Here is a 23,592-nt window from a genome sequence, read left to right on the forward strand (position 1 = left end):
AAACACTCACTGGTGTCATAGCTAGGGGTGGTTGAATTGTGTTTGTTGCTAGTGATGTAGCAGAGGAAGATGATTGTGGAAATTGTGAATATTGTGCTACCATACTTGATGATGGTTCTTGATTCCTTATGCATTTAGAATTTTCACTGGTATTAGGATTCAGATTTGAGGGGGGATTTTTTGGAGGATTTTTTCTCGGTGGATAGGGTAGTCTATTTTTTACTTTCCTCTTTGTACTTGCCTTAGATTGTGTGTAGTTAGTTTCCACTTCTGATATCTCAGATTCTGAGATATCAGTATATTCCCTCCAATTGCCCCTTGTATTGTATGGAAAACGTCCACCCTGTTTCTTCAGGTATATATTGCCTAGGTCAAAGTCTTTTTTGTCTCTATTGTATTTCCTATGTTTTCGTTCTTTAATTTACCCCTGAAGGCTCTCTACGTTTTTTTGTAATCTAGATTCGTAGTCTACAAAGTCTACTTTTGTTCTAAATGTCTGGATATCCTGGATCTCTTTTTCCAGTTGTGTGGTAATTTTTGCTAATGATTTTTGTTCGTAATCTAGTAGGTATGCCTGCATACGTAGAGAGTTATCAGTTAAGAGTGTTTCCCACCCGTTTATAAAGTCACTGTCTTCTTGATGGGAATTAGGTGTAATGTTCACTATCTGTACACTATTTTTTGTTGGATATATGTGTCTAAACTGGCTATTTCCCAGACTGCATGAATGTATCGTTTGTACGTTTTGTTAATTCCTTTGAATGCTTGAGTCGATAGGTAGACTCTCGGTAGAAAAAACTCTTCCGGCTTCAGCCAGAAGCATTTGTGTTGTAGTTTGATTGGAGAGAAAGCCTGCCAAAACCTATAGTTGCTATAACCTCATATTGTTATTCACAATAGTCCTTCCTGTAGCTGTTCACCCCAAGTAAAGAGAGATAAGGGGAGATTGGTGGGGAGAGTAATCCCCAATTTTTACTAATAACTACTTAGTTTTCCCTTAAGGTGTCAGGATGCAGTGTTTTACTCAATAAATCAAACCAGCTGTAAGGTAGGCATAGACATAATAGTCTGGGCAAGAGATCTAAGTCCAGAGACATGCGCATTAGCATGAAGAATAAGGAATTCCACTAAGAGGTGGCGCAGGCGCGGAATGTATAGGATGCGCAAACAAGCAAGTGCAACTAAATGGTAAAAGGAGACTAAGTCCAGTGACATGCGCCTTGGCACGAATGTTAGCAAAACGAGACTAAGTCCAGTGACATGCGCCTTGGCACGAATGTTAGCAAAAGGAGACTAAGTCCAGTGACATGTGCCTTGGCACGAATGTTAGCAAAACGAGACTAAGTCCAGTGACATGAGCCTTGGCACGAATGTTAGCAAAAGGAGACTAAGTCCAGTGACATGCGCTTTGGCACGATTGTTAGCACAAGCAACTAAGTATCAACGCATGCGTGGTTTGCGGTAAAGACATGGAAGTGAAGAATTCTAACTCCCATGACATGCGCAATGACACGGACGGTGAGAGAAGAGTCTAAGTCTCTGTAGCATGCGCGGCGCTCACTGATTACATGTATTGATCGGAACCAACCAGCAGAGTCAGGTTGAACAGCTGATGACAGCAGAGGGCGAGGCTAGTAATCGCATTCGCTACCAATTGGATTGAAAGTTCACTGATGAGTATACCCCTATTGGCTAAAACAATAACGCGCTCTAATGACGATATGCAAACAGAGATGATAAATTGAGCCGAACAGAGAGCACGCTCACACTCTGCCCTAACCCCTGAAGACGCCGGTACTCGGCGAAACATGTTGGAGGGCAGCATTGCTCATATGTTTTAATTCAGCATAGCCTCAAGCAAAGCAATAGCATGATGACTCCATAACTAGTAAAAGATACATTGTACCTACAAACTATACTGGCAGCGCGCAGCCAGCAATGGTAACAATGTCACAGTCCTAGCTAGAATATTAGAGCAGGAACTGAAACAACATTTAGAAATGCAGGCTGAGACTAGCTGGCAATTTTTAAAAGCACTTTTTAGAAATATATTAGATAGAATAAATAAATAAAAGCTAAGTTTTATTAATAAACAGGTGCAGGATCAAGAGGTGTAATTTAGTCCATGGGACATCAATGCCTGCCAGTAGCACTATTTTCAGTTAGACACACCCCTAGGCCCCCACACAAACTGACCCCATATGAGATCCTATTTGGGACAGGTCCAAGAATGGGACAGTACTTTCCACAGCAATTGCAAATGCATTATGAATCTGTTGCAAAATATGTGATAGCATTGAGCAAACAATTGTCTAACATATATGCACAAGTTCTCTCTTCCATTCCAGATCCAGACTCCCTAGAAGGAAGCCACACTCTTAAACCTGGAGAGTGGGTGGTAGTCAAGAAACACATCAGAAGCACCCTCGAACCAGGATACGAGGGACCCTACCAAGTGCTGTTGACTACCCCAACTTCCGTGAAACTCGAAGGGAGACCCACCTGGATCCACGCCTCACATTGTAAAAGAGTAAAAGCCGTCCTGACGACCCCAGAACAATAAGCCATGGGGATCCACCTACTTATCATGACTTTGACCCATATACCAAGTTAAATCCAGTAAAGCTAAGGATAGGGAAGTGTCCTTGCCTGTCGCAGGGTGGGCAGATGCCCCATGGCTCATGATAAGCAGATCAGGACCCTCGGAAGATCATAGCTCTACTCCTTGGCAAGAGGGACACTGGGCTAATGTCACATGTTTTCCTAGCTGGGCACACTGTTATTGTCTCCAAGTACAAACCAAAGGTATGACATTTAGTCCACACATACACTCAGGTTACAATGACTCAAAAACAGACAGCCACGTGCAGTGTATTGGTGTAGATGCTGTGAATGGAAAAGACCTACCCTGTATCCACCGTACTGTACAGGACATTATCACAGGTATATTAGCTAACAACACCGAAGGTCAGTTAAAAGGATATGAGCTGGCAAAAGGGATAAAATTTGCCAAATTAATTACCCAATTGTTCAATAGCACAGCAGTGGCAGTTCCAGAAGACATATACTTAGTTTGTGAACACAAAGCATACAAATGGTTATCCGAGAATGTCACAGGACTGTGCACCATCGCCAGGCTTACTCCTGCCAGCTTTATAGTACCACAGTCTGAAATTGACATAAATGCTATTCCTAAACACACCTTGTACCGTAGGGCCAAAGATAACACACCCAGACCAAACGGTAAGCCACATGTTGTAGATATGAGCATTTCCAATAAAATTCTTAGTAGCCTTTTCATATATCCCATGATAGTGCAGATGTGGGATCATTTGGTGGTGGCAACTGATTATCTAGATGATCAAATATGGGAAGTGATGAGACTTATGAATACCTTGAACATCGTGCAGAACCAGTTGATCATTGTCACCAACCAACACACATTAGTACTAGACTATGTTACAGCCAAAGATGGAGGTATGTGCCAGGTTGTGGGACCCGCTTGTTGCCATTACATAGACCCGCAGGGTAATTTGCAAGTTAAAGTGGGTCTAGAGAAAATGGCAGATCTATGGGATAAATGGCTGGACGCACATAAAGCTGATAAAGATACATGGTGGTCTGATACCTTCTCCTTCCTTAACCCCGCCAACTGGTTTAAAGATATTGGGGGTTGGCTCATGGGAATTGTCCAAGCAATATTACAGGTAGCTCTAATACTATTGGTGATATATATATAGTAATTAAGCTTGTTCTTACTTGTGTGACCCGCCTTTTAAAAACAGAATGAAGAAAACTGATGAACAACCCATCATGCTCATGTATGGTGATGAGGAAGAACAGAAGGAAACATCGTTCAACACAGCTCCCCCTCCTCACTATGATGCCTGGTTGAGATAGGGTGAGATGAATCCCAGGGTATTACCACAAGTCCGAGCAACCGGGAGCCTACCTAGAAGGGGTGGGTTGTCGCCACTGCGGGTGAAGAGGATACGAATGGTATGCCAAGGGGATTCGCTAGGCAAGGGAAAGTCTACAATGAAGTCTCCAAGGGGGGACTGTTATGGAATATTGAGACAAAATGGATACTTGCTTGTTGAAGACTATACTGTAGTTAAAATGGCGGTCAGGTACCCAGCCAACACCTATAACAAAGAATCTTGTTTTCTGCTTTATTATGTGCCTCGAGACAGCTCAAGCAAGCAGCTTCACCCACCTGGAAGGGGGGGGTGAACCTCCTCTCGCACACAGATGTGACAGAAAATACATAGCTTATAGCACATACTAAAGACATACGCCACACTGCCTCCCCGCATTTTCCTGTTCTACATTTCCTGTTAATATATAACTGTCTGCTGTGCTGCAATAAACCAGAGATATGCTTTGACTCCCACCTGAGTGGTCAGTGTCATTTCTCTCCAGGCCTGTAAACCTACTTCTATCATTTGGACCATCTCATCAACTTTACTGACCATTGATCAGATCCAAAACACACTCCGCTTTATATATTAGACTATATTAGAGCATCCGTTGGCATGCCCGTTCTAATTCTCTGCCTGGTTTTGCAACATACAGTATTTCCTTCCTCGCAATGTGAAATATCTATCTCCACTTGTCTTCACACACGTTGTGAAACTCTATAAGAAAGCGCAAAGACATTGTACCTCCTCTTTAAAACTGTAGAGGAAAACACAGAATTTCAGGACTGCGCAGTGGATTCAAAGGTTTCTTATGTCACAGACAGGTACGTACCTTGCTTTATATAGGTTTAGCTACTGGAGGCATTACAATACAGGCAAAGATCTTTTCTTGACTGGTGGGTAGTCAAACTTTATGCTCCACAGACAGGAATCTCCCAGCATGTGTTTGAAATAGGATCGTATTGATGGAATCATATTTTCGATCATTGTACTTTTTCAAAAAGTTGTTAAGGTAGCTAATGTGCCTAAATACTGGCGTTATAAACTTGTTTTTTTTTTTTAGCATTCTGATTAACGTCAAATAGTGACACATGGAAAAATATGTTAAACATATCCCGCCATCGGCTAATCAACTGTATACCCCATGCGGTCAGCAGTCGCAAGCAGCAGGACATGTTTTACATGTGGTCGACCGCACAATTATAAGGCGCAGTCATCACAATTTTGAAAGTCCCAGGTCTGTCTCAGAAACCTATTTTCCCATTGACTTCTATTGGGAAAAGAGATGCAATCTGCATCATGACAAAATGACAACTGTGCCGTGGGGCCATAAGCCTTATACACACGACCGTATTTTGTATCTGCATTTTTTTGCAGATTGCACCAGACCCAGTGGGGTAGATTTACTATGCAAAATGCAGCCAAAAATTTAGTACTTGGTGTGCGCCATGTTTATGATGAATTTAAGGCCTCTTGCACACGACTGTATCCGTTTTTTGCTGACCCATTGACTTCAGTGGATCTCTGGTTGCATTTGCAGGTGATGAATAGGACATGTTCCATCTCTTTGCGGAAAGGACACATGGATGCAGACCGCACACGGATGACATCCGTTTTTTTAGTTTTTGGGTGGACCCATAGAAATTCTTAAGTCCATGTGCAAGCCGCAAAAAATGTAAATGGGACACAGATTCACAATATGGTGGTGGGCATGAGGCCTTACAGACATAGACAGATTTCACACCTTTTTTGACAGCTTTGAAAAAATGTCTACGAAGTAGCCATGAGCAGATAGATGATCCATTTTATTTGGGTAAAAAAAACAGCAGTCAAGAGGCAGTGTATGTTTCATGTGTCAGAAGCAATGGGGGAGGTGAATTGGGGAAGCTTCAAATAATCCCGGAAATAATCTATTTTAATGGCTACACATTAGATGTGCAGTATTTCATGGATTATTATTACACTCTATGGGCCAGATTTATCATTACTCTGACAGCTCACTCCACTTTCACATATGGCTAAAGTCAGTTTTAGCCAAGTCAGATTTATGATCGGCCCTTTAAGACTGTAATAAATGTGGTTTGACGGTAGCAGTTTATCCGTCAGTAAGCAGCTTTACAAAAGTCGCACATCTTTATGAAAAAGTCGCATGTTCTATTAACCACCTCAGCCCCCAGTGCTTAAACACCCTGAAAGACCAGGCCACTTTTTACACTTCTGACCTACACTACTTTCACCGTTTATTGCTCGGTCATGCAACTTACCACCCAAATGAATTTTACCTCCTTTTCTTCTCACTAATAGAGCTTTCATTTGGTGGTATTTCATTGCTGCTGACATTTTTACTTTTTTTGTTATTAATCGAAATTTAACGATTTTTTTTGCAAAAAAATGACATTTTTCACTTTCAGTTGTAAAATTTTGCAAAAAAAACGACATCCATATATAAATTTTGCTCTAAATTTATTGTTCTACATGTCTTTGATAAAAAAAAAATGTTTGGGTAAAAAAAAAATGGTTTGGGTAAAAGTTATAGCGTTTACAAACTATGGTACAAAAATGTGAATTTCCGCTTTTTGAAGCAGATCTGACTTTCTGAGCACCTGTCATGTTTCCTGAGGTTCTACAATGCCCAGACAGTACAAACACCCCACAAATGACCCCATTTCGGAAAGTACACACCCTAAGGCAGTGATGGCTAACCTTGGCACTTCAGCTGTGGTAAAACTACGACTCCCAGCATGCTCTATTTATTTCTATAGAGTTCTGAGAGCAACCAAGCAAGGGGGCATCTTGGGAGTTGTAGTTTTACCACAGCTGGAGTGCCAAGGTTAGCCATCACTGCCCTAAGGTATTCGCTGATGGGCATAGTGAGTTCATAGAACTTTTTATTTTTTGTCACAAGTTAGTGGAAAATGATGATTTTTATTTTTTTTTTCCTTTTCTTACAAAGTCTCATATTCCACTAACTTGTGACAAAAAATAAAAACTTCTATGAACTCACTATGCCCATCACGAAATACCTTGGGGTCTCTTCTTTCCAAAATGGGGTCACTTGTGGGGTGGTTATACTGCCCTGGCATTCTAGGGGCCCAAATGTGTGGTAAGGAGTTTGAAATCAAATTCTGTAAAAAATGACCTGTGAAATCCGAAAGGTGCTCTTTGGAATATGGGCCCCTTTGCCCACCTAGGCTGCAAAAAAGTGTCACACATCTGGTATCTCCGTACTCAGGAGAAGGTGGGGAATGTGTTTTGGGGTGTCATTTTATATATACCCATGCTGGGTGAGAGAAATATCTTGGTCAAATGCCAACTTTGTATAAAAAAATTGGAAAAGTTGTCTTTTGCCAAGATATTTCTCTCACCCAGCATGGGTATATGTAAAATGACACCCCAAAACACATTCCCCAACTTCTCCTGAGTACGGAGATACCAGATGTGTGACACTTTTTTGCAGCCTAGGTGGGCAAAGGGGCCCATATTCCAAAGAGCACCTTTCGGATTTCACAGGTCATTTTTAGAGAATTTGATTTCAAACTCCTTACCACACATTTGGGCCCCTAGAATGCCAGGGCAGTATAACTACCCCACAAGTGACCCCATTTTGGAAAGAAGACACCCCAAGGTATTCCGTGAGGGGCATGGCAAGTTCCTAGAATATTTTATTTTTTGTCACAAGTTAGTGGAAAATGATGATTTTTTTTTTTTTTTTTTTTCATACAAAGTCTCATATTCCACTAACTTGTGACAAAAAATAAAAACTTCCATGAACTCACTATGCCCATCAGCGAATACCTTGGGGTCTTTTCTTTCCAAAATGGGGTCACTTGTGGGGTAGTTATACTGCCCTGGCATTCTAGGGGCCCAAATGTGTGGTAAGGAGTTTGAAATCAAATTCTCTAAAAAATGACCTGTGAAATCCGAAAGGTGCTCTTTGGAATATGGGCCCCTTTGCCCACCTAGGCTGCAAAAAAGTGTCACACATCTGGTATCTCCGTACTCAGGAGAAGTTGAGGAATGTGTTTTGGGGTGTCTTTTTACATATACCCATGCTGGGTGAGATAAATATCTTGGTCAAATGCCAACTTTGTATAAAAAAATGGGAAAAGTTGTCTTTTGCCAAGATATTTCTCTCACCCAGCATGGGTATATGTAAAATGACACCCCAAAACACATTCCCCAACTTCTCCTGAGTACGGAGATACCAGATGTGTGACACTTTTTTGCAGCCTAGGTGGGCAAAGGGGCCCATATTCCAAAGAGCACCTTTCGGATTTCACAGGTCATTTTTTACAGAATTTGATTTCAAACTCCTTACCACACATTTGGGCCCCTAGAATGCCAGGGCAGTATAACTACCCCACAAGTGACCCCATTTTGGAAAGAAGAGACCCCAAGGTATTCGCTGATGGGCATAGTGAGTTTATGGAAGTTTTTATTTTTTGTCACAAGTTAGTGGAATATGAGACTTTGTATGAAAAAAAAAAAAAAGAAAAAAAAATCTGCATTTTCCACTAACTTGTGACAAAAAATAAAAAATTCTAGGAACTCGCCATGCCCCTCACGGAATACCTTGGGGTGTCTTCTTTCCAAAATGGGGTCACTTGTGGGGTAGTTATACTGCCCTGGCATTTTCCAGGGGCCCTAATGTGTGGTAAGTAGGTAAATGACCTGTGAAATCCTAAAGGTGCTCTTTGGAATATGGGCCCCTTTGCCCACCTAGGCTGCAAAAAAGTGTCACACATGTGGTATCGCCGTATTCAGGAGAAGTTGGGGAATGTGTTTTGGGGTGTCATTTTACATATACCCTTGCTGGGTGAGAGAAATATCTTGACAAAAGACAACTTTTCCAATTTTTTTATACAAAGTTGGCATTTGACCAAGATATTTCTCTCACCCAGCATGGGTATATGTAAAATGACACCCCAAAACACATTCCCCAACTTCTCCTGAGTACGGCGATACCAGATGTATGACACTTTTTTGCAGCCTAGATGCACAATGGTGCCCAAATTCCTTTTAGGAGGGCATTTTTAGACATTTGGATACCAGACTTCTTCTCACGCTTTGGGGCCCCTAGAATGCCAGGGCAGTATAAATACCCCACATGTGACCCCATTTTGGAAAGAAGACACCCCAAGGTATTCAATGAGGGGCATGGCGAGTTCATAGAAATTTTTTTTTTTTGGCACAAGTTAGCGGAAATTGATATTTTACATTTTTTTCTCACAAAGTCTCCCGTTCCGCTAACTTGGGACAAAAATTTCAATCTTTCATGGACTCAATATGCCCCTCACGGAATACCTGGGGGTGTCTTCTTTCCGAAATGGGGTCACATGTGGGGTATTTATACTGCCCTGGCATTCTAGGGGCCCTAAAGCGTGAGAAGAAGTCTGGAATATAAATGTCTAAAAAAATTTACGCATTTTGATTCCGTGAGGGGCATGGTGAGTTCATGTGAGATTTTATTTTTTGACACAAGTTAGTGGAATATGAGACTTTGTAAGAAAAAAAAATAATAATTCCGCTAACTTGGGCCAAAAAAAATGTCTGAATGGAGCCTTACAGAGGGGTGATAAATGACAAGGGGGGTGATAAATGACAGGGGGGGGTGATCAATGACAGGGGGGTGATCAATGACAGGGGGGTGATCAATGACAGGGGGGTGATCAGGGAGTCTATATGGGGTGATAACCACAGTCATTGATCACGCCCGTGTAAGGCTTCATTCAGACGTCCGGATGCGTTTTGCGGATCCGATCCATCTATCAGTGGATCCGTAAAAATCATGCGGACATCTGAATGGAGCTCTACAGGGGGGTAATCAATGACAGGGGGGTGATCAGGGAGTCTATATGGGGTGATCACCACAGTCATTGATCATGCCCCTGTAAGGCTTCATTCAGACGTCCGGATGCGTTTTGCGGATCCGATCCATCTATCAGTGGATCCGTAAAAATCATGCGGACGTCTGAATGGAGCTTTACAGGGGGGTAATCAATGACAGGGGGGTGATCAGGGAGTCTATATGGGGTGATCACCACAGTCATTGATCACGCCCCTGTAAGGCTTCATTCAGACGTCCGGATGCGTTTTGCGGATCCGATCCATCTATCAGTGCATCCGTAAAAATCATGCGGACATCTGAATGGAGCTTTACAGGGGGTTGATCAATGACAGGGGGGTGATCAGGGAGTCTATATGGGGTGATCACCACAGTCATTGATCACGCCCCTGTAAGGCTTCATTCAGACGTCCGGATGCGTTTTGCGGATCCGATCCATCTATCAGTGCATCCGTAAAAATCATGCGGACATCTGAATGGAGCTTTACAGGGGGTTGATCAATGACAGGGGTGTAATCAATGACAGGGGGGTGATCAGGGAGTCTATATGGGGTGATAACCACAGTCATTGATCATGCCCCTGTAAGGCTTCATTCAGACGTCCGTATGCGTTTTGCGGATCCGATCCATCTATCAGTGCATCCGTAAAAATCATGCGGACATCTGAATGGAGCTTTACAGGGGGGTGATCAATGACAGGGGTGTAATCAATGACAGGGGGGTGATCAGGGAGTCTATATGGGGTGATCACCACAGTCATTGATCATGCCCCTGTAAGGCTTCATTCAGACGTCCGGATGCGTTTTGCGGATCCGATCCATCTATCAGTGCATCCGTAAAAATCATGCGGACATCTGAATGGAGCTTTACAGGGGGGTAATCAATGACAGGGGGGTAATCAATGACAGGGGGGTGATCAGGGAGTCTATATGGGGTGATCACCACAGTCATTGATCATGCCCCTGTAAGGCTTCATTCAGACGTCCGGATGCGTTTTGCGGATCCGATCCATCTATCAGTGGATCCGTAAAAATCATGCGGACGTCTGAATGGAACTTTACAGGGGGGTGATCAATGACAGGGGGGTAATCAATGACAGGGGGGTGATCAGGGAGTCTATATGGGGTGATCACCACAGTCATTGATCACGCCCCTGTAAGGCTTCATTCAGACGTCCGGATGCGTTTTGCGGATCCGATCCATCTATCAGTGGATCCGTAAAAATCATGCGGACGTCTGAATGGAGCTTTACAGGGGGGTGATCAATGACAGGGGGGTAATCAATGACAGGGGGGTGATCAGGGAGTCTATATGGGGTGATCAGGGGTGATCAGGGGCTAATAAGGGGTTAATAAGTGACCGGGGGGGGGGGGTGTAGTGTAGTGTAGTGGTGCTTGGTGCTACTTTACTGAGCTACCTGTGTCCTCTGGTGGTCGATCCAAACAAAGGGGACCACCAGAGGACCAGGTAGCAGGTATATTAGACGCTGTTATCAAAACAGCGTCTAATATACCTGTTAGGGGTTAAAAAAAACACATCTCCAGCCTGCCAGCGAACGATCGCCGCTGGCAGGCTGGAGATCAACTCTCTTACCTTCCGTTCCTGTGAGCGCGCGCGCCTGTGTGCGCGCGTTCACAGGAAATCTCGCGTCTCGCGAGAGGACGCGCCGGCGCGTCCAGGAGGAATAAATCAACCACCTCCAGGACGCGTCTGTGCGTACAGCGGTCCGGAGGTGGTTAAAAAGTCTCATAAGATAAGCATGGTCCTCACTGGAGTGAAATTGCGACTTTTTTGCGACTTTTTAAATAGTCCCAATAGTAAATCTGTCTAGAGATTCATTTACATAAGAAAACACGCCCACTTTCAGGAAACTGGCAAGCATAGAGCAGAGCAGAAAAAAGTCGCAAATTTGTGCGCAGTTTTAGCGTTTGGGACTTTTTTGGGGACTTTTTCACTCCATTATTCTGACCTGAGCTAATGATAAATCTGGCCCAATGATCTAGCTACAAGTGAGAGCATATTTTGGCTGAATTATAGGCCTTTAGGACAACTCCATCCTTTTTGTTTTTTTCATCATCGCAAATGTTTTTTAATTTTTTCCTGAATATGTCGTTGTACAAGGCCTTGGGCCAGATTTATCATCACTCTGACAGCTCACTCCACTTTCACATATGGCTAAAGTCAGTTTTAGCCAAGTCAGATTTATGATCGGCCCGTTAAGACTGTAATAAATGTGGTTTGACGGTAGCAGTTTATCCGTCAGTAAGCAGCTTTACAAAAGTCGCACATCTTTATGAAAAAGTCGCACGTCTTTACAAAAAAGTCGCATATTCTATTAAAAAGTCTCATAAGATAAGCATGGTCCTCACTGGAGTGAAATTGCGCATTTTTTTGCGACTTTTTTGCGAATTTTTAAATAGTCCCAATAGTAAATCTGTCTAGAGATTTATTTACATAAGAAAACACGCCCACTTTCTGAAAACTGGCGAGCATAGTGCAGAGCAGAAAAGAGTCGCAAATTTATGCGCAGAAACTACGGTCGTGTGCATCAGCCCTTATATAGTTTTTTTTTATGTTACTGCTTTTGCACAATAAATACACAATTTAAAAAAAAATTATTATTTGTTTTTGTGATGCAACTTTTTAATTTTTAAATCAACGTAGCTATGTGAGGGTTTGCTTTTTGCAGGATGAGCTGCAGTTTTTATTGGTACCATTTTGGGGTTCATAAGACTTTTTGATCACTTTTTGGCTACATGCACACGAATGTTGTTTATTTCCGTCTCTGTTCCGTTTTTTTTGTGGATAGGATGCGGACCCATTCATTTCAATGGGTCCGCAAAAAATGCGGACAGCACACTGTGTGTTCTCCGCATCAGTATGTCCGTTCCATAGCCCCGCAAAAAAAATAAAACATGTCCTATTATTGTCCGTTTTAGGCATTATTACAATGGATGCGCAAAAAAAATGGATGGCATACGGATGTCATTAGTTTTTTTTGTGGATCCGCAATTTGCGGACTGCAAAACACATACGGCCGTGTGCATGTAGCCTTTATTCCACTTTTTTCTTATGCGTAATCACTTTTGTACAAAATAATCATATTTTTTCAACTTTCTTTTCAGAGCCATTACTTTTTTTATTTTTTCTCAACAGAGCTGTGTCAGGCCTTGTTTTTATCGTAACGAACTGTTTTGTAGTTTCATTGGTACTAGGGATGAGGGAATCGACTTCGGATGAAACATCCGAAGTCGATTCGCATAAAACTTTGTTTTAATACTGCACGGAGCAGGAGCTTCGTACAGTATTAGAATGTTTTGGCTCCAATGAGCCGAAGTTATTGCTTGGCAAAGTCCCGCGAAACTTCGCGCAATAACTTCAGAAATTAATTTGTACTGTAAAAACAACATTTCTCGAACTCGGGTTCGGTTCCAAGGTACCACTTGGAACCGAACCCGAGTTCGGGAAATGTTTTTTTACAGTATAAATTAATTTCTGAAGTTATAACTTTGGAGCCAATACATTCTAATACTGTACAGAGTGCTTGCTCCGTACAATATTCAAACGAAATTTTATGCCAATCGACTTCGGATGCTTCATCCGAAGTCGATTCGCTCATCCCTAATCAGGACTAGCTAGTTCCAATTGCGGCCATTGCAGCTATAGATGATAGCCAGCTCTTGCTGACAATGGCATGCGCACAACTGCTGTGTCTGCTTTATCCTTGAGTTGTAACTGTACATTGAAGTGCAGGAAGCTAGTCTTCACCTCTACCGTATGTAGAGTTACTTTATGGTGCAAGAAGAGGTTAATGTTAGATGAGTTTTATGCTTGTGTTATTGTATAAATATAACCTGGATGATTTGAACATGGAATTATTACTTACGATATTTTGAGAATTATGAGATATATGATGCAGACACAGCCCCTGCAAAAGAGTGGAGTTGTTTCTGGGTAGAACAGCAACTTTTTTTTAAGGCTGGACAACCTTTTTGACCAGGAGGAGTCCACGGGATATTCTATAAATGCCTGAAAGAAGCGGGTCCACCATTCTGGACCCACTCCTTTCGCCTTTGGTCGCTTTGAATAAAGAGGTAGTCATACACACAGGGCACTCTCCATTCGTTTTTATGGGAAACAGCCAAGGAACAGAGGACTGTGCAAGCGCTGCCCAGAGGTGGACCCTCTGTGGATATGCCAATGTCTAAAATGGAAGAGCCCATTTTGGTTGCCCTCTTGTGGTGCCACACCCAATAGTGTAGGAAACAATTTGAAAGTAGTTACTTTGAAGTTGGCAAGTAGGCTTACACATTTTGCTAAAAATGTATACTAAGAATGTTTACTAATGTTTACTACATGTTTAGCAGCGATGGATCAATATACATCATGGGGACGTGCCAGGGGCGGGCTGGGACAGGGGGCAGGGAGGCAATTGCCCCCCAGGCCGCCCTAAAGCATGTTAAAAACGGGCACTGGGCCGTCTTTAACAAATAATAATTATATATTTTTTAACTCCTCAGGGCCGCACCGCCGATCACTACAGGCGGCGTGGCCCTGGTTCTAGTTTCCGGCGGCGGCGGTGGGGGGTCAATAGGAGATGAACGCTTCCATTGTGGAAGCGCTCATCTCCATATTCATCTGTATCGCCGTCCTCAGGACAGCGATACAGATGGCTGTGCTGCGGCAGGGGAGGGAGGCCTATCAGAGGCCGGCTCAGGCAGCGCAATGACGTCATTATCATCGCGCTGCCTAAGCCGGGCAGCACACAGCAGGGACACAGGCCAGAAGAGGTCTGCATCGCATCACTGCTGATGAAGGTAAGTATTAGTGTTTTTTGTTTTTTTTTCTTTGCGGGGGGAGCTGGCAATATGGGGGCATCTGGCATTTCTTACAGCCCCATTTTTTTTGGGGTGGCAATCTGGGGACATTTATTTCTTGCCCATTTTGGGGGGGCACTATGGGGGCATTTCTTACTGGCACATTATGGGGGGGCACCATGAGGGAGAGGAGCACTATGGGGGCATCTGGGGGCTCTAAAGCGGCTTTTCTTTTTATTGGCACACTATGGGGGGCACTATAGGGGAGAGCGGCACTATGGGGCATATGTCGGCACTATAGGGGCATTATTTGGTGGCACTATGGGAAAGTGGGGGCTCTAAATGGGCCTTTTTTATTGGCCCATAGAGAGGAGCACTATAGGAGCATCTGCTGGGGGCACTAAGAAGGGGCATTTTTTTACTGGCATATTATGGGGGACACTATGGGGAAGAGGAGCACGATGAGGGCATTTACTGGGGCACTATATAGGGGTATTTTATACTGGCATACATTATGGGGACATTAGCTAAACTGTGGGCACTAAGCGGGGGTATTTCATGTACTGTCATATTATAGGGAGAATTATTACTACTAGGGAGTATTATGCGGAGCTTTACTACTACTGGGGGGCTATGAGGAACATGATTACTAGTATGGGCACTATAGGGGCATTATTGCTACTAAGTGTGCTCTGGCAGACAATTATTTCTATTGGTGGGGTTTTGGGGAGCACGGTTACTTTGGGGGGCACCCTGGCACAGTATCAGCTTAGCACAATTATTTTTGGGGGACATTATCTTTATACTATTAGTGTCTGGGCAGTTATTTTTTAGAGCACTGTGTGCCAATAATTGTTGAAGGGGGCACTATCTGTGTGGTAGTAGTATTCCCAGTGGTACTGTTTCTGCAGTATAGTATTGGGGGCACTATCTGTGTGGTAGTAGTATTTCCATGGGGACTGTTTCTGCGGTATAGTATTGGGGGTGTCAGGAAAGGGTGTTCAGAAGATGTGAAGATGATGGAAATGTGGGAAACTAATGTCTGTTTGTCAATCTCTGCAGAGACGGGAGATGGCAAAAAAATCATCATGGCGGTCTGGTCTGAATGGCGAAGATGAGGAAAGAGAACGTCTACAACAACGGTGACATCACTGGATGTAAGAGGTATGTGGCGCTATGTAGGAGAGGAGATGCTCCTCCCCCTGCCATTTTCAGAAGGAGGATTCAGAGCTGAGTGATGACGGTCAAGGGGGGCAGCAGGCCATGGGCGGGTGGCAGATGGTGGGGGGAACCACAGGCCTTGAGCAGGATCTGGGGAGGGAGGAGAGCGGAGGAGCTTCCTGGCTGTAGCCGGCTGTTTATTGTATAATGTGAAGCAGGCAGTGCAGCCAGGACAGCCCTCCCCTCTCCGTATGATGTGTAGAGACAGGCCGCAACTATAGAATTTCAGCTGTACAGTGTTTGTTGGGCGTGTCCTATTATATGTAGGAGGGGCTTTTAATAATAGGCGGGGCTCAGCAGTTTTTCCATTCCTACAGGGCTTTTAGAAATGGCCAGGCAAAAGAATTGGCACAGCACGCTACGCGTGCCGCATTTTTAAATATGAAGGGGGCTTTGAAAAATGGACGGGCAAAAGAATTGGCATAGCGCGCTACACGTGCCACATTGGGGGGCAGAAAATGCAATGTGTTCCTGTATAAAAGAAAATAAAAGTCTGCAAAATAAAAATGGCCCACTTGACTGGATTTGCCCCCCAGGACTAAGGCTGCCAGCCCTCCCCTGGGACGTGCGGTCCATGTTTTTTTTTCATACAGTTGTGCTTGAGGCCTTATAGTCAAAAATAACATATATAGTATTACTGGGCCAAGTGTTTTATTTTCCAAAGTGTTGAATTGGTTGTGCTAATTTTTATGGCAAAGAAGAAACGTGTTGTATGAACAGGTATGCAATTGCAGGTCAATAGCCCACCTCCGAGTGACAGACACATACCTCACATAGGTGGTTTTTATAGCTTGCTTCTCCAGTGCAATAAGCGCTATAGTATATTCAATCGTAGTCTCTCCTATAAAAGTAACACGTCTGAAAAAGAAAAAGAAATGTATATTTATAGTGACAGTTTTTTTTCTATTGTATAAAAAGAAAAAAAAAAAAGGTATTAAGGTACTTTCACATGGAGTTGTAAGGGTGCAGCTCTTTATCACGCTATAGATCCTGTTAGCCTAATCCAGCGGACAACCCTAATATGTGATTATTATAAATCGAAATTAGCATGCAAATGAGAAATAGATATTAACGTTTGGATTTTCATAACTTAATATTAATGAACAAAAATAAATATTGGTATAAAAACAAAGCCATGTGAAAAATCAAATCAAATAGACATGAGCAAATTCCCTGAAATTAGTTTTTGTTCAGATTTGTTCAACATCAGATTAGATTCGGTCAGTATAAATTTGGACAGAATTGAAAGTGGTCGATTGGAGGACGAATCCCATAAGTTTCAGATTTGCTGAAAATCGAAGATTTAGGAAAGTTTGTAATGAATTACATTTGTGTAGAATTAAATCGCTTATCTCTACTAACATCAGTTTAAATGCATTAGTGTGAGCCGGTAGCCAATCTTTTCTTCACCCAGGGCCCAGATTCACTTCACTACCATAGCCCTGTATCTTAATATACTATTATCAAGGCAAAGTGTCTTGGTACTCCCTAACACCCAGCACCCACAGCATTTGCTCCACCAGCTGCCACTCAGCTATGCCGCAGGGTCAGCATATACTAAAAATGGCTAAACTGTATGGCTGCAGTATAAAAACACATTTTACATTCATCTTATTAGAAGGGTTTTCTGATAAAGCTGATAACAGGGTTTTGCACAACTAGAATCACTGGCGATCTATAACCTGTAGGAGAACTGAGTGTCCAATTTCCCTGCAGTGCCACCACATGAGAAATGAGGCTTTGCATAGTTCCCATTCAAATCAATTGGTTTTCTGCGTAATGCATGGGCAGGGTGTGCTCTATTGTAGGCACTTTCTACTCTACTAATTCAGAATTCCCTGAATAGGCACCCTGAGGTACACCAAAATAAGACAATTCAAATTTCATATTTTAGAAAAATTTAATAAACAATCTGTTTTTACTGTGTTTTACAGCTGGTCAGAAGATGAACAGACTCTGCAAGCAGCTGATGGCTTCTGCCTGTCTTTTTTTGTTGGTCCTTTTCATTTTATTGTGGCTCTCCAAGTACATCTTCAGTATAACCCAAGAAAGAGAAAGCTATCCTATACAGGTTGGCAAGAACCAACTTCTCATTGTTGTCTGGACTTGGCCTTTTGGAGAGGTATTTCCTTTGGACACATGTCAGTCAATGTATGGCATTTCAGGGTGCATCTTAACAGCAGATCGTAAGATGCTAAGCCGAGCAGATGCTGTAATTATCCATCATTATGACATCATGACTAATAAAGACCTACCTCGGGGAACAAGACCACACTACCAACGTTGGGTTTGGTTCAACATGGAGCCTCCCACTATCACAAAAAACCTTCATATGTTAGATAACATCATAAACCTAACAATGACTTATCGAGAGGACTCTGACATTTTTCTTCCTTATGGTTTTCTAAAACCACTGAAGGAACCACAGATGTTTTCAATACCATCCAAGTCTAAGTTAGTTTCCTGGGTGGTTAGTAATTGGTACCCAAGCAATAGGCGTACTTCTTACTATGAGGAGCTGAAGAAACACATTCACATTGACGTGTATGGAAAGCGTCACCAGATGCTAAGCTGGGATGACTTTTCTAGCACCATTTCACAATATAAGTTTTATCTCGCATTTGAAAACTCTGACCACAAGGATTATATTACTGAGAAGCTGTGGGGTAATTCTTTCAATTTAGGGGTCGTTCCTGTTGTCCTTGGAGCTCCTCGTAAAAACTATGAACGCTTCATCCCTCCTGATTCCTTCATTCATGTGGATGATTTCTCTAGTCCTAAAGAGCTGGCACTGTTCCTGTTGGAGTTAGACAAAGACAATGCAAGATATAAACAATATTTTAAGTGGCGATTGAATTATGTTGCAGTTAGAGAAACAGGTTGGGATAATCATTACTGTAAAGCATGCCGAGAACTACAAAAAAACTATTGTATTAAGGTTATTCCCAGTGTGAAAAAATGGTTCCTTAGCTAATGTTTCAAAGAAACACAGGTCCTCTCAAAAAAGAGGGTCAATATATAAGGAGTAAAACAGAATTGAAAATCTGGATCCAAAGTGTTCTAGTTCAGACTTGAGTGAGAGGATGTTTGAAATAGTTTTCCAACCTATAGTATATGGCTATAGGTTACCCTATTTACTTAAATGGCACCTGTCACCATGATCAACCGTATTAAGCCTAAAATGAGTCCTTTCTTCCTGCAATCGGTGTTACAAATGTAGGGAAATAATTACTTTTAGTATTATGTAAATGAGGTGCTTGGAGGCCTAGTCCCTCGAAGCACCACATTACCTCTGTCTCTTCCTATTGCCACTGCCCCCTCCCAGTGAGATTGGCAGGGCCAGGCATCCTCTCTGATGCCTGCTCTGATGCCTGGTCCTGAAATGTTATGCTTGCGCCAGCAGCAATACCATCAGCACATGTGCAGTGAAGATCTCAGAGTGGGGATGACCATTCTGAGATCTTCACTGCGCCCGAGCATGCCTGAGAGTTCAGGGCCAGGCAATCCCACAGGAAGAGGCGGAGGTGAAGTGGTGCTCCAGCTGGCTGGTCCAGCCCCTTGCTGCTCCAAGCTCTTCATTTACCTAAAACTAAAAGTAAGAATTTCTCTGCATGGGTAATACTGATTGCAGAGAGAAAGGACTCACTTTAGTCACCATGATCAACCCTAAAAGGCAATATGCCTGGTGAAATAGGGTTGATCATGATAACAGATGCTCTTTAAAGGCTGCGCTAGAGGGAAACATGTAGCTAGCTAGGTTTTCCTTCCTTATGGCAAAGATTTAGTGCTGCTACCCAGCTTGACAACTCAATTTTTCATTTGGGTTATCTTAGTTTCAGGTTGACTACAACTTTTGTTTACATTCAACCGAGCATTTGAACTGGTCTCACCTAATGCATGGCAACTCTTTATGCCTTTAAAATGTTATACCTAGAAGCCATTAAAAGTATATGTTTTTTTGAGGCTCCAGGATCCTGACATATCCTAATAGGATAACTGACTCTTCACTTGCTGCCTAATATATCTTACCACTTCACAGGTGCCATCGTAATAGGTTCATCAATGAACCTAGAGGACATAATTTTAAATTAGAGGGGCAAAGGTGTAAAAGTAATATCAGGAAGTATTACTTTACTGAGAGAGTAGTGGATGCATGGAATAGCCTTCCTGCAGAAGTGGTAGCTGCAAATACAGTGAAGGAGTTTAAGCATGCATGGGATAGGCATAAGGCCATCCTTCATATAAGATAGGGCCAAGGACTATTCATAGTATTCAGTATATTGGGCAGACTGGATGGGCCAAATGGTTCTTATCTGCCGACACATTCTATGTTTCTATGTTTCACATTGAGGGTCCATTCACGCGTCCGTTTTTTCTTTCCTGATCTGTTCCGTTTTTTGCAGAACAGATCACGACCAGTTCTGGACCCATTCATTTTCAATGGGTCCTGGAAATAATCGGACAACACAATGTGTGCTGTCCGTTTCCGTTGTTCCGTTCCGCATGTCCGATTAAATATAAAACTTGTCCTATTCTTTTCCGCAAAAATCGGATCCTGGTACAATACAAAGTCAATGGATCTGCAAAAAACGGAAGACATTCGGATGTCATTACGTATGTCATCCGTTTTATGCGGATTCCGTTCCAGGAAATTACATTTTTATTTTATAAACTTTTATTCACTTTTTTTTTTTTTTTCAAAGAAATCCAAACAACTTTATTTGCTTATTGAAATTTATACATGTTTCCGTTTTTTGCGGATCCGCAAAAAACGCATGACATACGGATGACATACGGAAACATTTTCAGGAACAACGGATCCGCAAAAAACGGACCGAAAATCGGGATATAGAAAAATACTGACGTGTGAATGTAGCCTAAGGCTGGTCATTGTTGTTTCATCTGGATGGTTTATATGGTTAATAATCAGCCTTTACCACTTTTCCATTCAACTCTTCCAACTGTATAACTCCCAAAATGCACTGCAACAGCTAATTCTATCTGTTTTCAATTAACATGGAAGCTATTTTGCTGGGTTTTCTCAAACAGGTATATGGTTTATGTAAATAAAGTTTATTCATTTTGTAATAAAAAGTTATACAACTTTCTGTTAAATGTTATTTTTGTTTGTTTCTATGAATTGAGACATGTGACTGTGGTGGCCAATGATTGCCTGCAGTGGTCACTTGTCCCTGTGTCGGAATGACATCATTGCAGCAGGAAGAGGAGAACAGCAGGGGATCGGGCAGCCTCAAAATGGGGGAAGCAATAAGATAAGTGTACATTTTTGATATATTTACACCAGGCTGGGCAGATTTATTATATTATAACATTCTTATATATACAGTGGATATAAAAAGTCTACACACCCCTGTTAAAATGTCGGGTTTCTGTGATGTAAAAAAATGAGACAAAGATAAATCATTTCAGAACTTTTCCCACCTTTTAATGTGAACTATAAACTGTACCACTCATTTGAAAAACAAACTAAAATCTTTTAGGTGGAGGGAAGAAAACAAAAAAAGCTAAAATAATGTGGTTGCATAAGTGTGCACACCCTCTTATAACTGGGGATGTAGCTGTGTTCAGAATTAAGCAATCACATTCAAAATCATGTTAAATAGGAGTCAGCATACACCTGCCATCATTTAAGGCTACTTTCACACTAGCGTTCGGAGCGGGTCCGTCTGTTTCATCAGACGGATCCGCTCCTATAATGCAAACGCTTGCATCCGTTCAGAACGGATCCGTTTGCATAACTGTTTATTTCAGATCTGATTTTTCACTTCGGAAAACTCAGATCCGACAGTATATTCTAAACACAGAAGCGTTCCCATGGTGATGGGGACGCTTCAAGTTAGAATATACTGAGAACTGTGTACATGACTGCCCCCTGCTGCCTGGCAGATGCTGCCAGGCAGCAGGGGGCAGACCCCCCCCTCCTGTATTTAACTTATTGGTGGCCAGTGCGGCCCCCCCTCCCCAGTATTAATTGTAACCAGTGCGGCCCCCCTCCCTCTATATTCATCGGTGGCCAGTGCGGATATTAAATATGACCAGTGCGGTCTCCCCCTCCCTCCCTCCCCAGTATTAAATATGAGCAGTGCGGTCTCCCCCTCCCTCTATTCATTGGTGGCCAGTGCGGATTCAAAGTATTGTGATCAGTGCGGCCTCTCCCCCCCCCCCCCCCCCCATCATTGGTGGCAGCGGAGAGTACCGATCGGAGTCCCAGTTTAAATCGCTGGGGCTCCGATCGGTTACCATGGCAGCCAAGACGCTATTGCAGTCTTGGCTGCCATGGTTACTTAGCAACAAATAGAATCATTATACTTACCTGAAGAGCTGCGATCTATGTGACCGGCCGGGAGCTCCTCCTACTGGTAAAGTGACAGGTCTGTGCGGCGCATTGCCTATAGACTGCAATAGCGTCTTGGCTGCCATGGTAACCGATCGGAGCCCCAGCGATTTAAACTGGGACTCCGATTGGTACTCTCCGCTGCCACCAATGATGGGGGGGGGGGGGGGGTCGAGAGGAGAGGCCGCACTGATCACAATACTTTGAATCCGCACTGGCCACCAATGAATAGAGGGAGGGGGAGGCCGCACTGCTCATATTTAATACTGGGGAGGGAGGGGGAGACCGCACTGCTCATATTTAATACTGGGGAGGGAGGGAGGGGGAGACCGCACTGGTCATATTTAATATCCACACTGGCCACCGATGAATATAGAGGGAGGGGGGCCGCACTGCTTACAATTAATACTGGGGAGGGAGGGGGGGCCCGCACTGGCCACCAATAAGTTAAATACAGGAGGGGGGGGGGGGTCTGCCCCCTGCTGCCTGGCAGCACCTGCCAGGCAGCAGGGGGCAGTCATGTACACAGTTCTCAGTATATTCTAACTTGAAGCGTCCCCATCACCATGGGAACGCCTCTGTGTTAGAATATACTGTCGGATTTGAGTTTTTACGATGGTATATTCTAACATAGAGGCGTTCCCATGGTGATGGAGACGCTTCAAGTTAAAATATACCATCGGATTGGAGAAAACTCCGATCTGATGGTATAATCCTGACTTTACATTGAAAGTCAATGGGGGACGGATCCGTTTGAAATTGCACCATATTGTGTCAATGTCAAACGGATCCGTCCCCATTGACTTGCATTGTAAGTCTGGACGGATCCGTTTGGCTCCGCACGGCCAGGCGGACACAAAAACGCTGCAAGCTGCATTCGGGTGTCCGCCTGCTGAGCGGAGCGGAGGCCAAATGGTGCCAAACTGATGCATTCTGAGCGGATCCGCATCCACTCAGAATGCATTGGGGCAGTACGGATCCGTTCGGGGCCGCTTGTGAGAGCCTTCAAACGGAACTCACAAGCGGAGCCCCGAACGCTAGTGTGAAAGTAGCCTAAAGTGCCTCTGATTAACCCCAAATAAAGTTCAGCTGCTCTAGTTGGTCTTCCCTGAAATTTTCTTAGTCGCATCCCACAGCAAAAGCCATGGTCCACAGAGAGCTTCCAAAGCATCAGAGGGATCTCATTGTATAAAGGTATCAGTCAGGAGAAGGGTACAAAAGAATTGCCAAGGTATTAGATATACCATGGAACACAGTGAAGACATCATCAAGTGGAGAAAATATGGCACAACGGTGACATTACCGAGAACTGGACGTCCCTCCAAAATTGATGAAAAGACGAGAAGAAAACTGGTCTGGGAGGCTACCAAGCAGGGCTGGACTGGCCTGCCGGGATACCGGGAAATTTCCCGCTAGGCCGGCAGGCCTGAGTGC

At 43.3% G+C, this 23,592-nt stretch overlaps 1 protein-coding gene across 2 annotated transcripts; it reads left to right on the forward strand.

Moving 5' to 3' along the window:
• The first annotated feature begins 4,403 nt into the window (after window positions 1-4,403).
• On the forward strand, window positions 4,404-18,791 carry LOC120980443 (3-galactosyl-N-acetylglucosaminide 4-alpha-L-fucosyltransferase FUT3-like). Of its 2 annotated transcripts, none has more exons than XM_040409558.1 (3): window positions 4,404-4,744; window positions 17,738-17,828; window positions 17,862-18,791. In XM_040409558.1, exons 1-3 carry the CDS (start codon window positions 4,732-4,734, stop codon window positions 18,775-18,777), a joined length of 1,020 nt encoding a protein of 339 aa, XP_040265492.1. In that variant the 5' UTR covers window positions 4,404-4,731; the 3' UTR covers window positions 18,778-18,791. The 2 variants fall into 2 exon arrangements, with proteins under 2 accessions (XP_040265492.1, XP_040265493.1); XM_040409559.1 differs by having other exon boundaries at window positions 4,404-4,724; window positions 17,734-17,828.
• The last annotated feature ends 4,801 nt before the right edge of the window (window positions 18,792-23,592 follow it).

Source organism: Bufo bufo, chromosome 10 (genome assembly GCF_905171765.1).
Source record: "Bufo bufo chromosome 10, aBufBuf1.1, whole genome shotgun sequence".
Taxonomy (NCBI): Eukaryota; Metazoa; Chordata; class Amphibia; order Anura; family Bufonidae; genus Bufo; species Bufo bufo.

Coding starts and splice junctions, on each gene's coding strand:
- LOC120980443 (XM_040409558.1), top strand. Junction 17,829..17,861: donor ATTTTATTGTGGCTCTCCAA/GTACATCTTCAG, acceptor AGAAAGAGAAAG/CTATCCTATACAGGTTGGCA.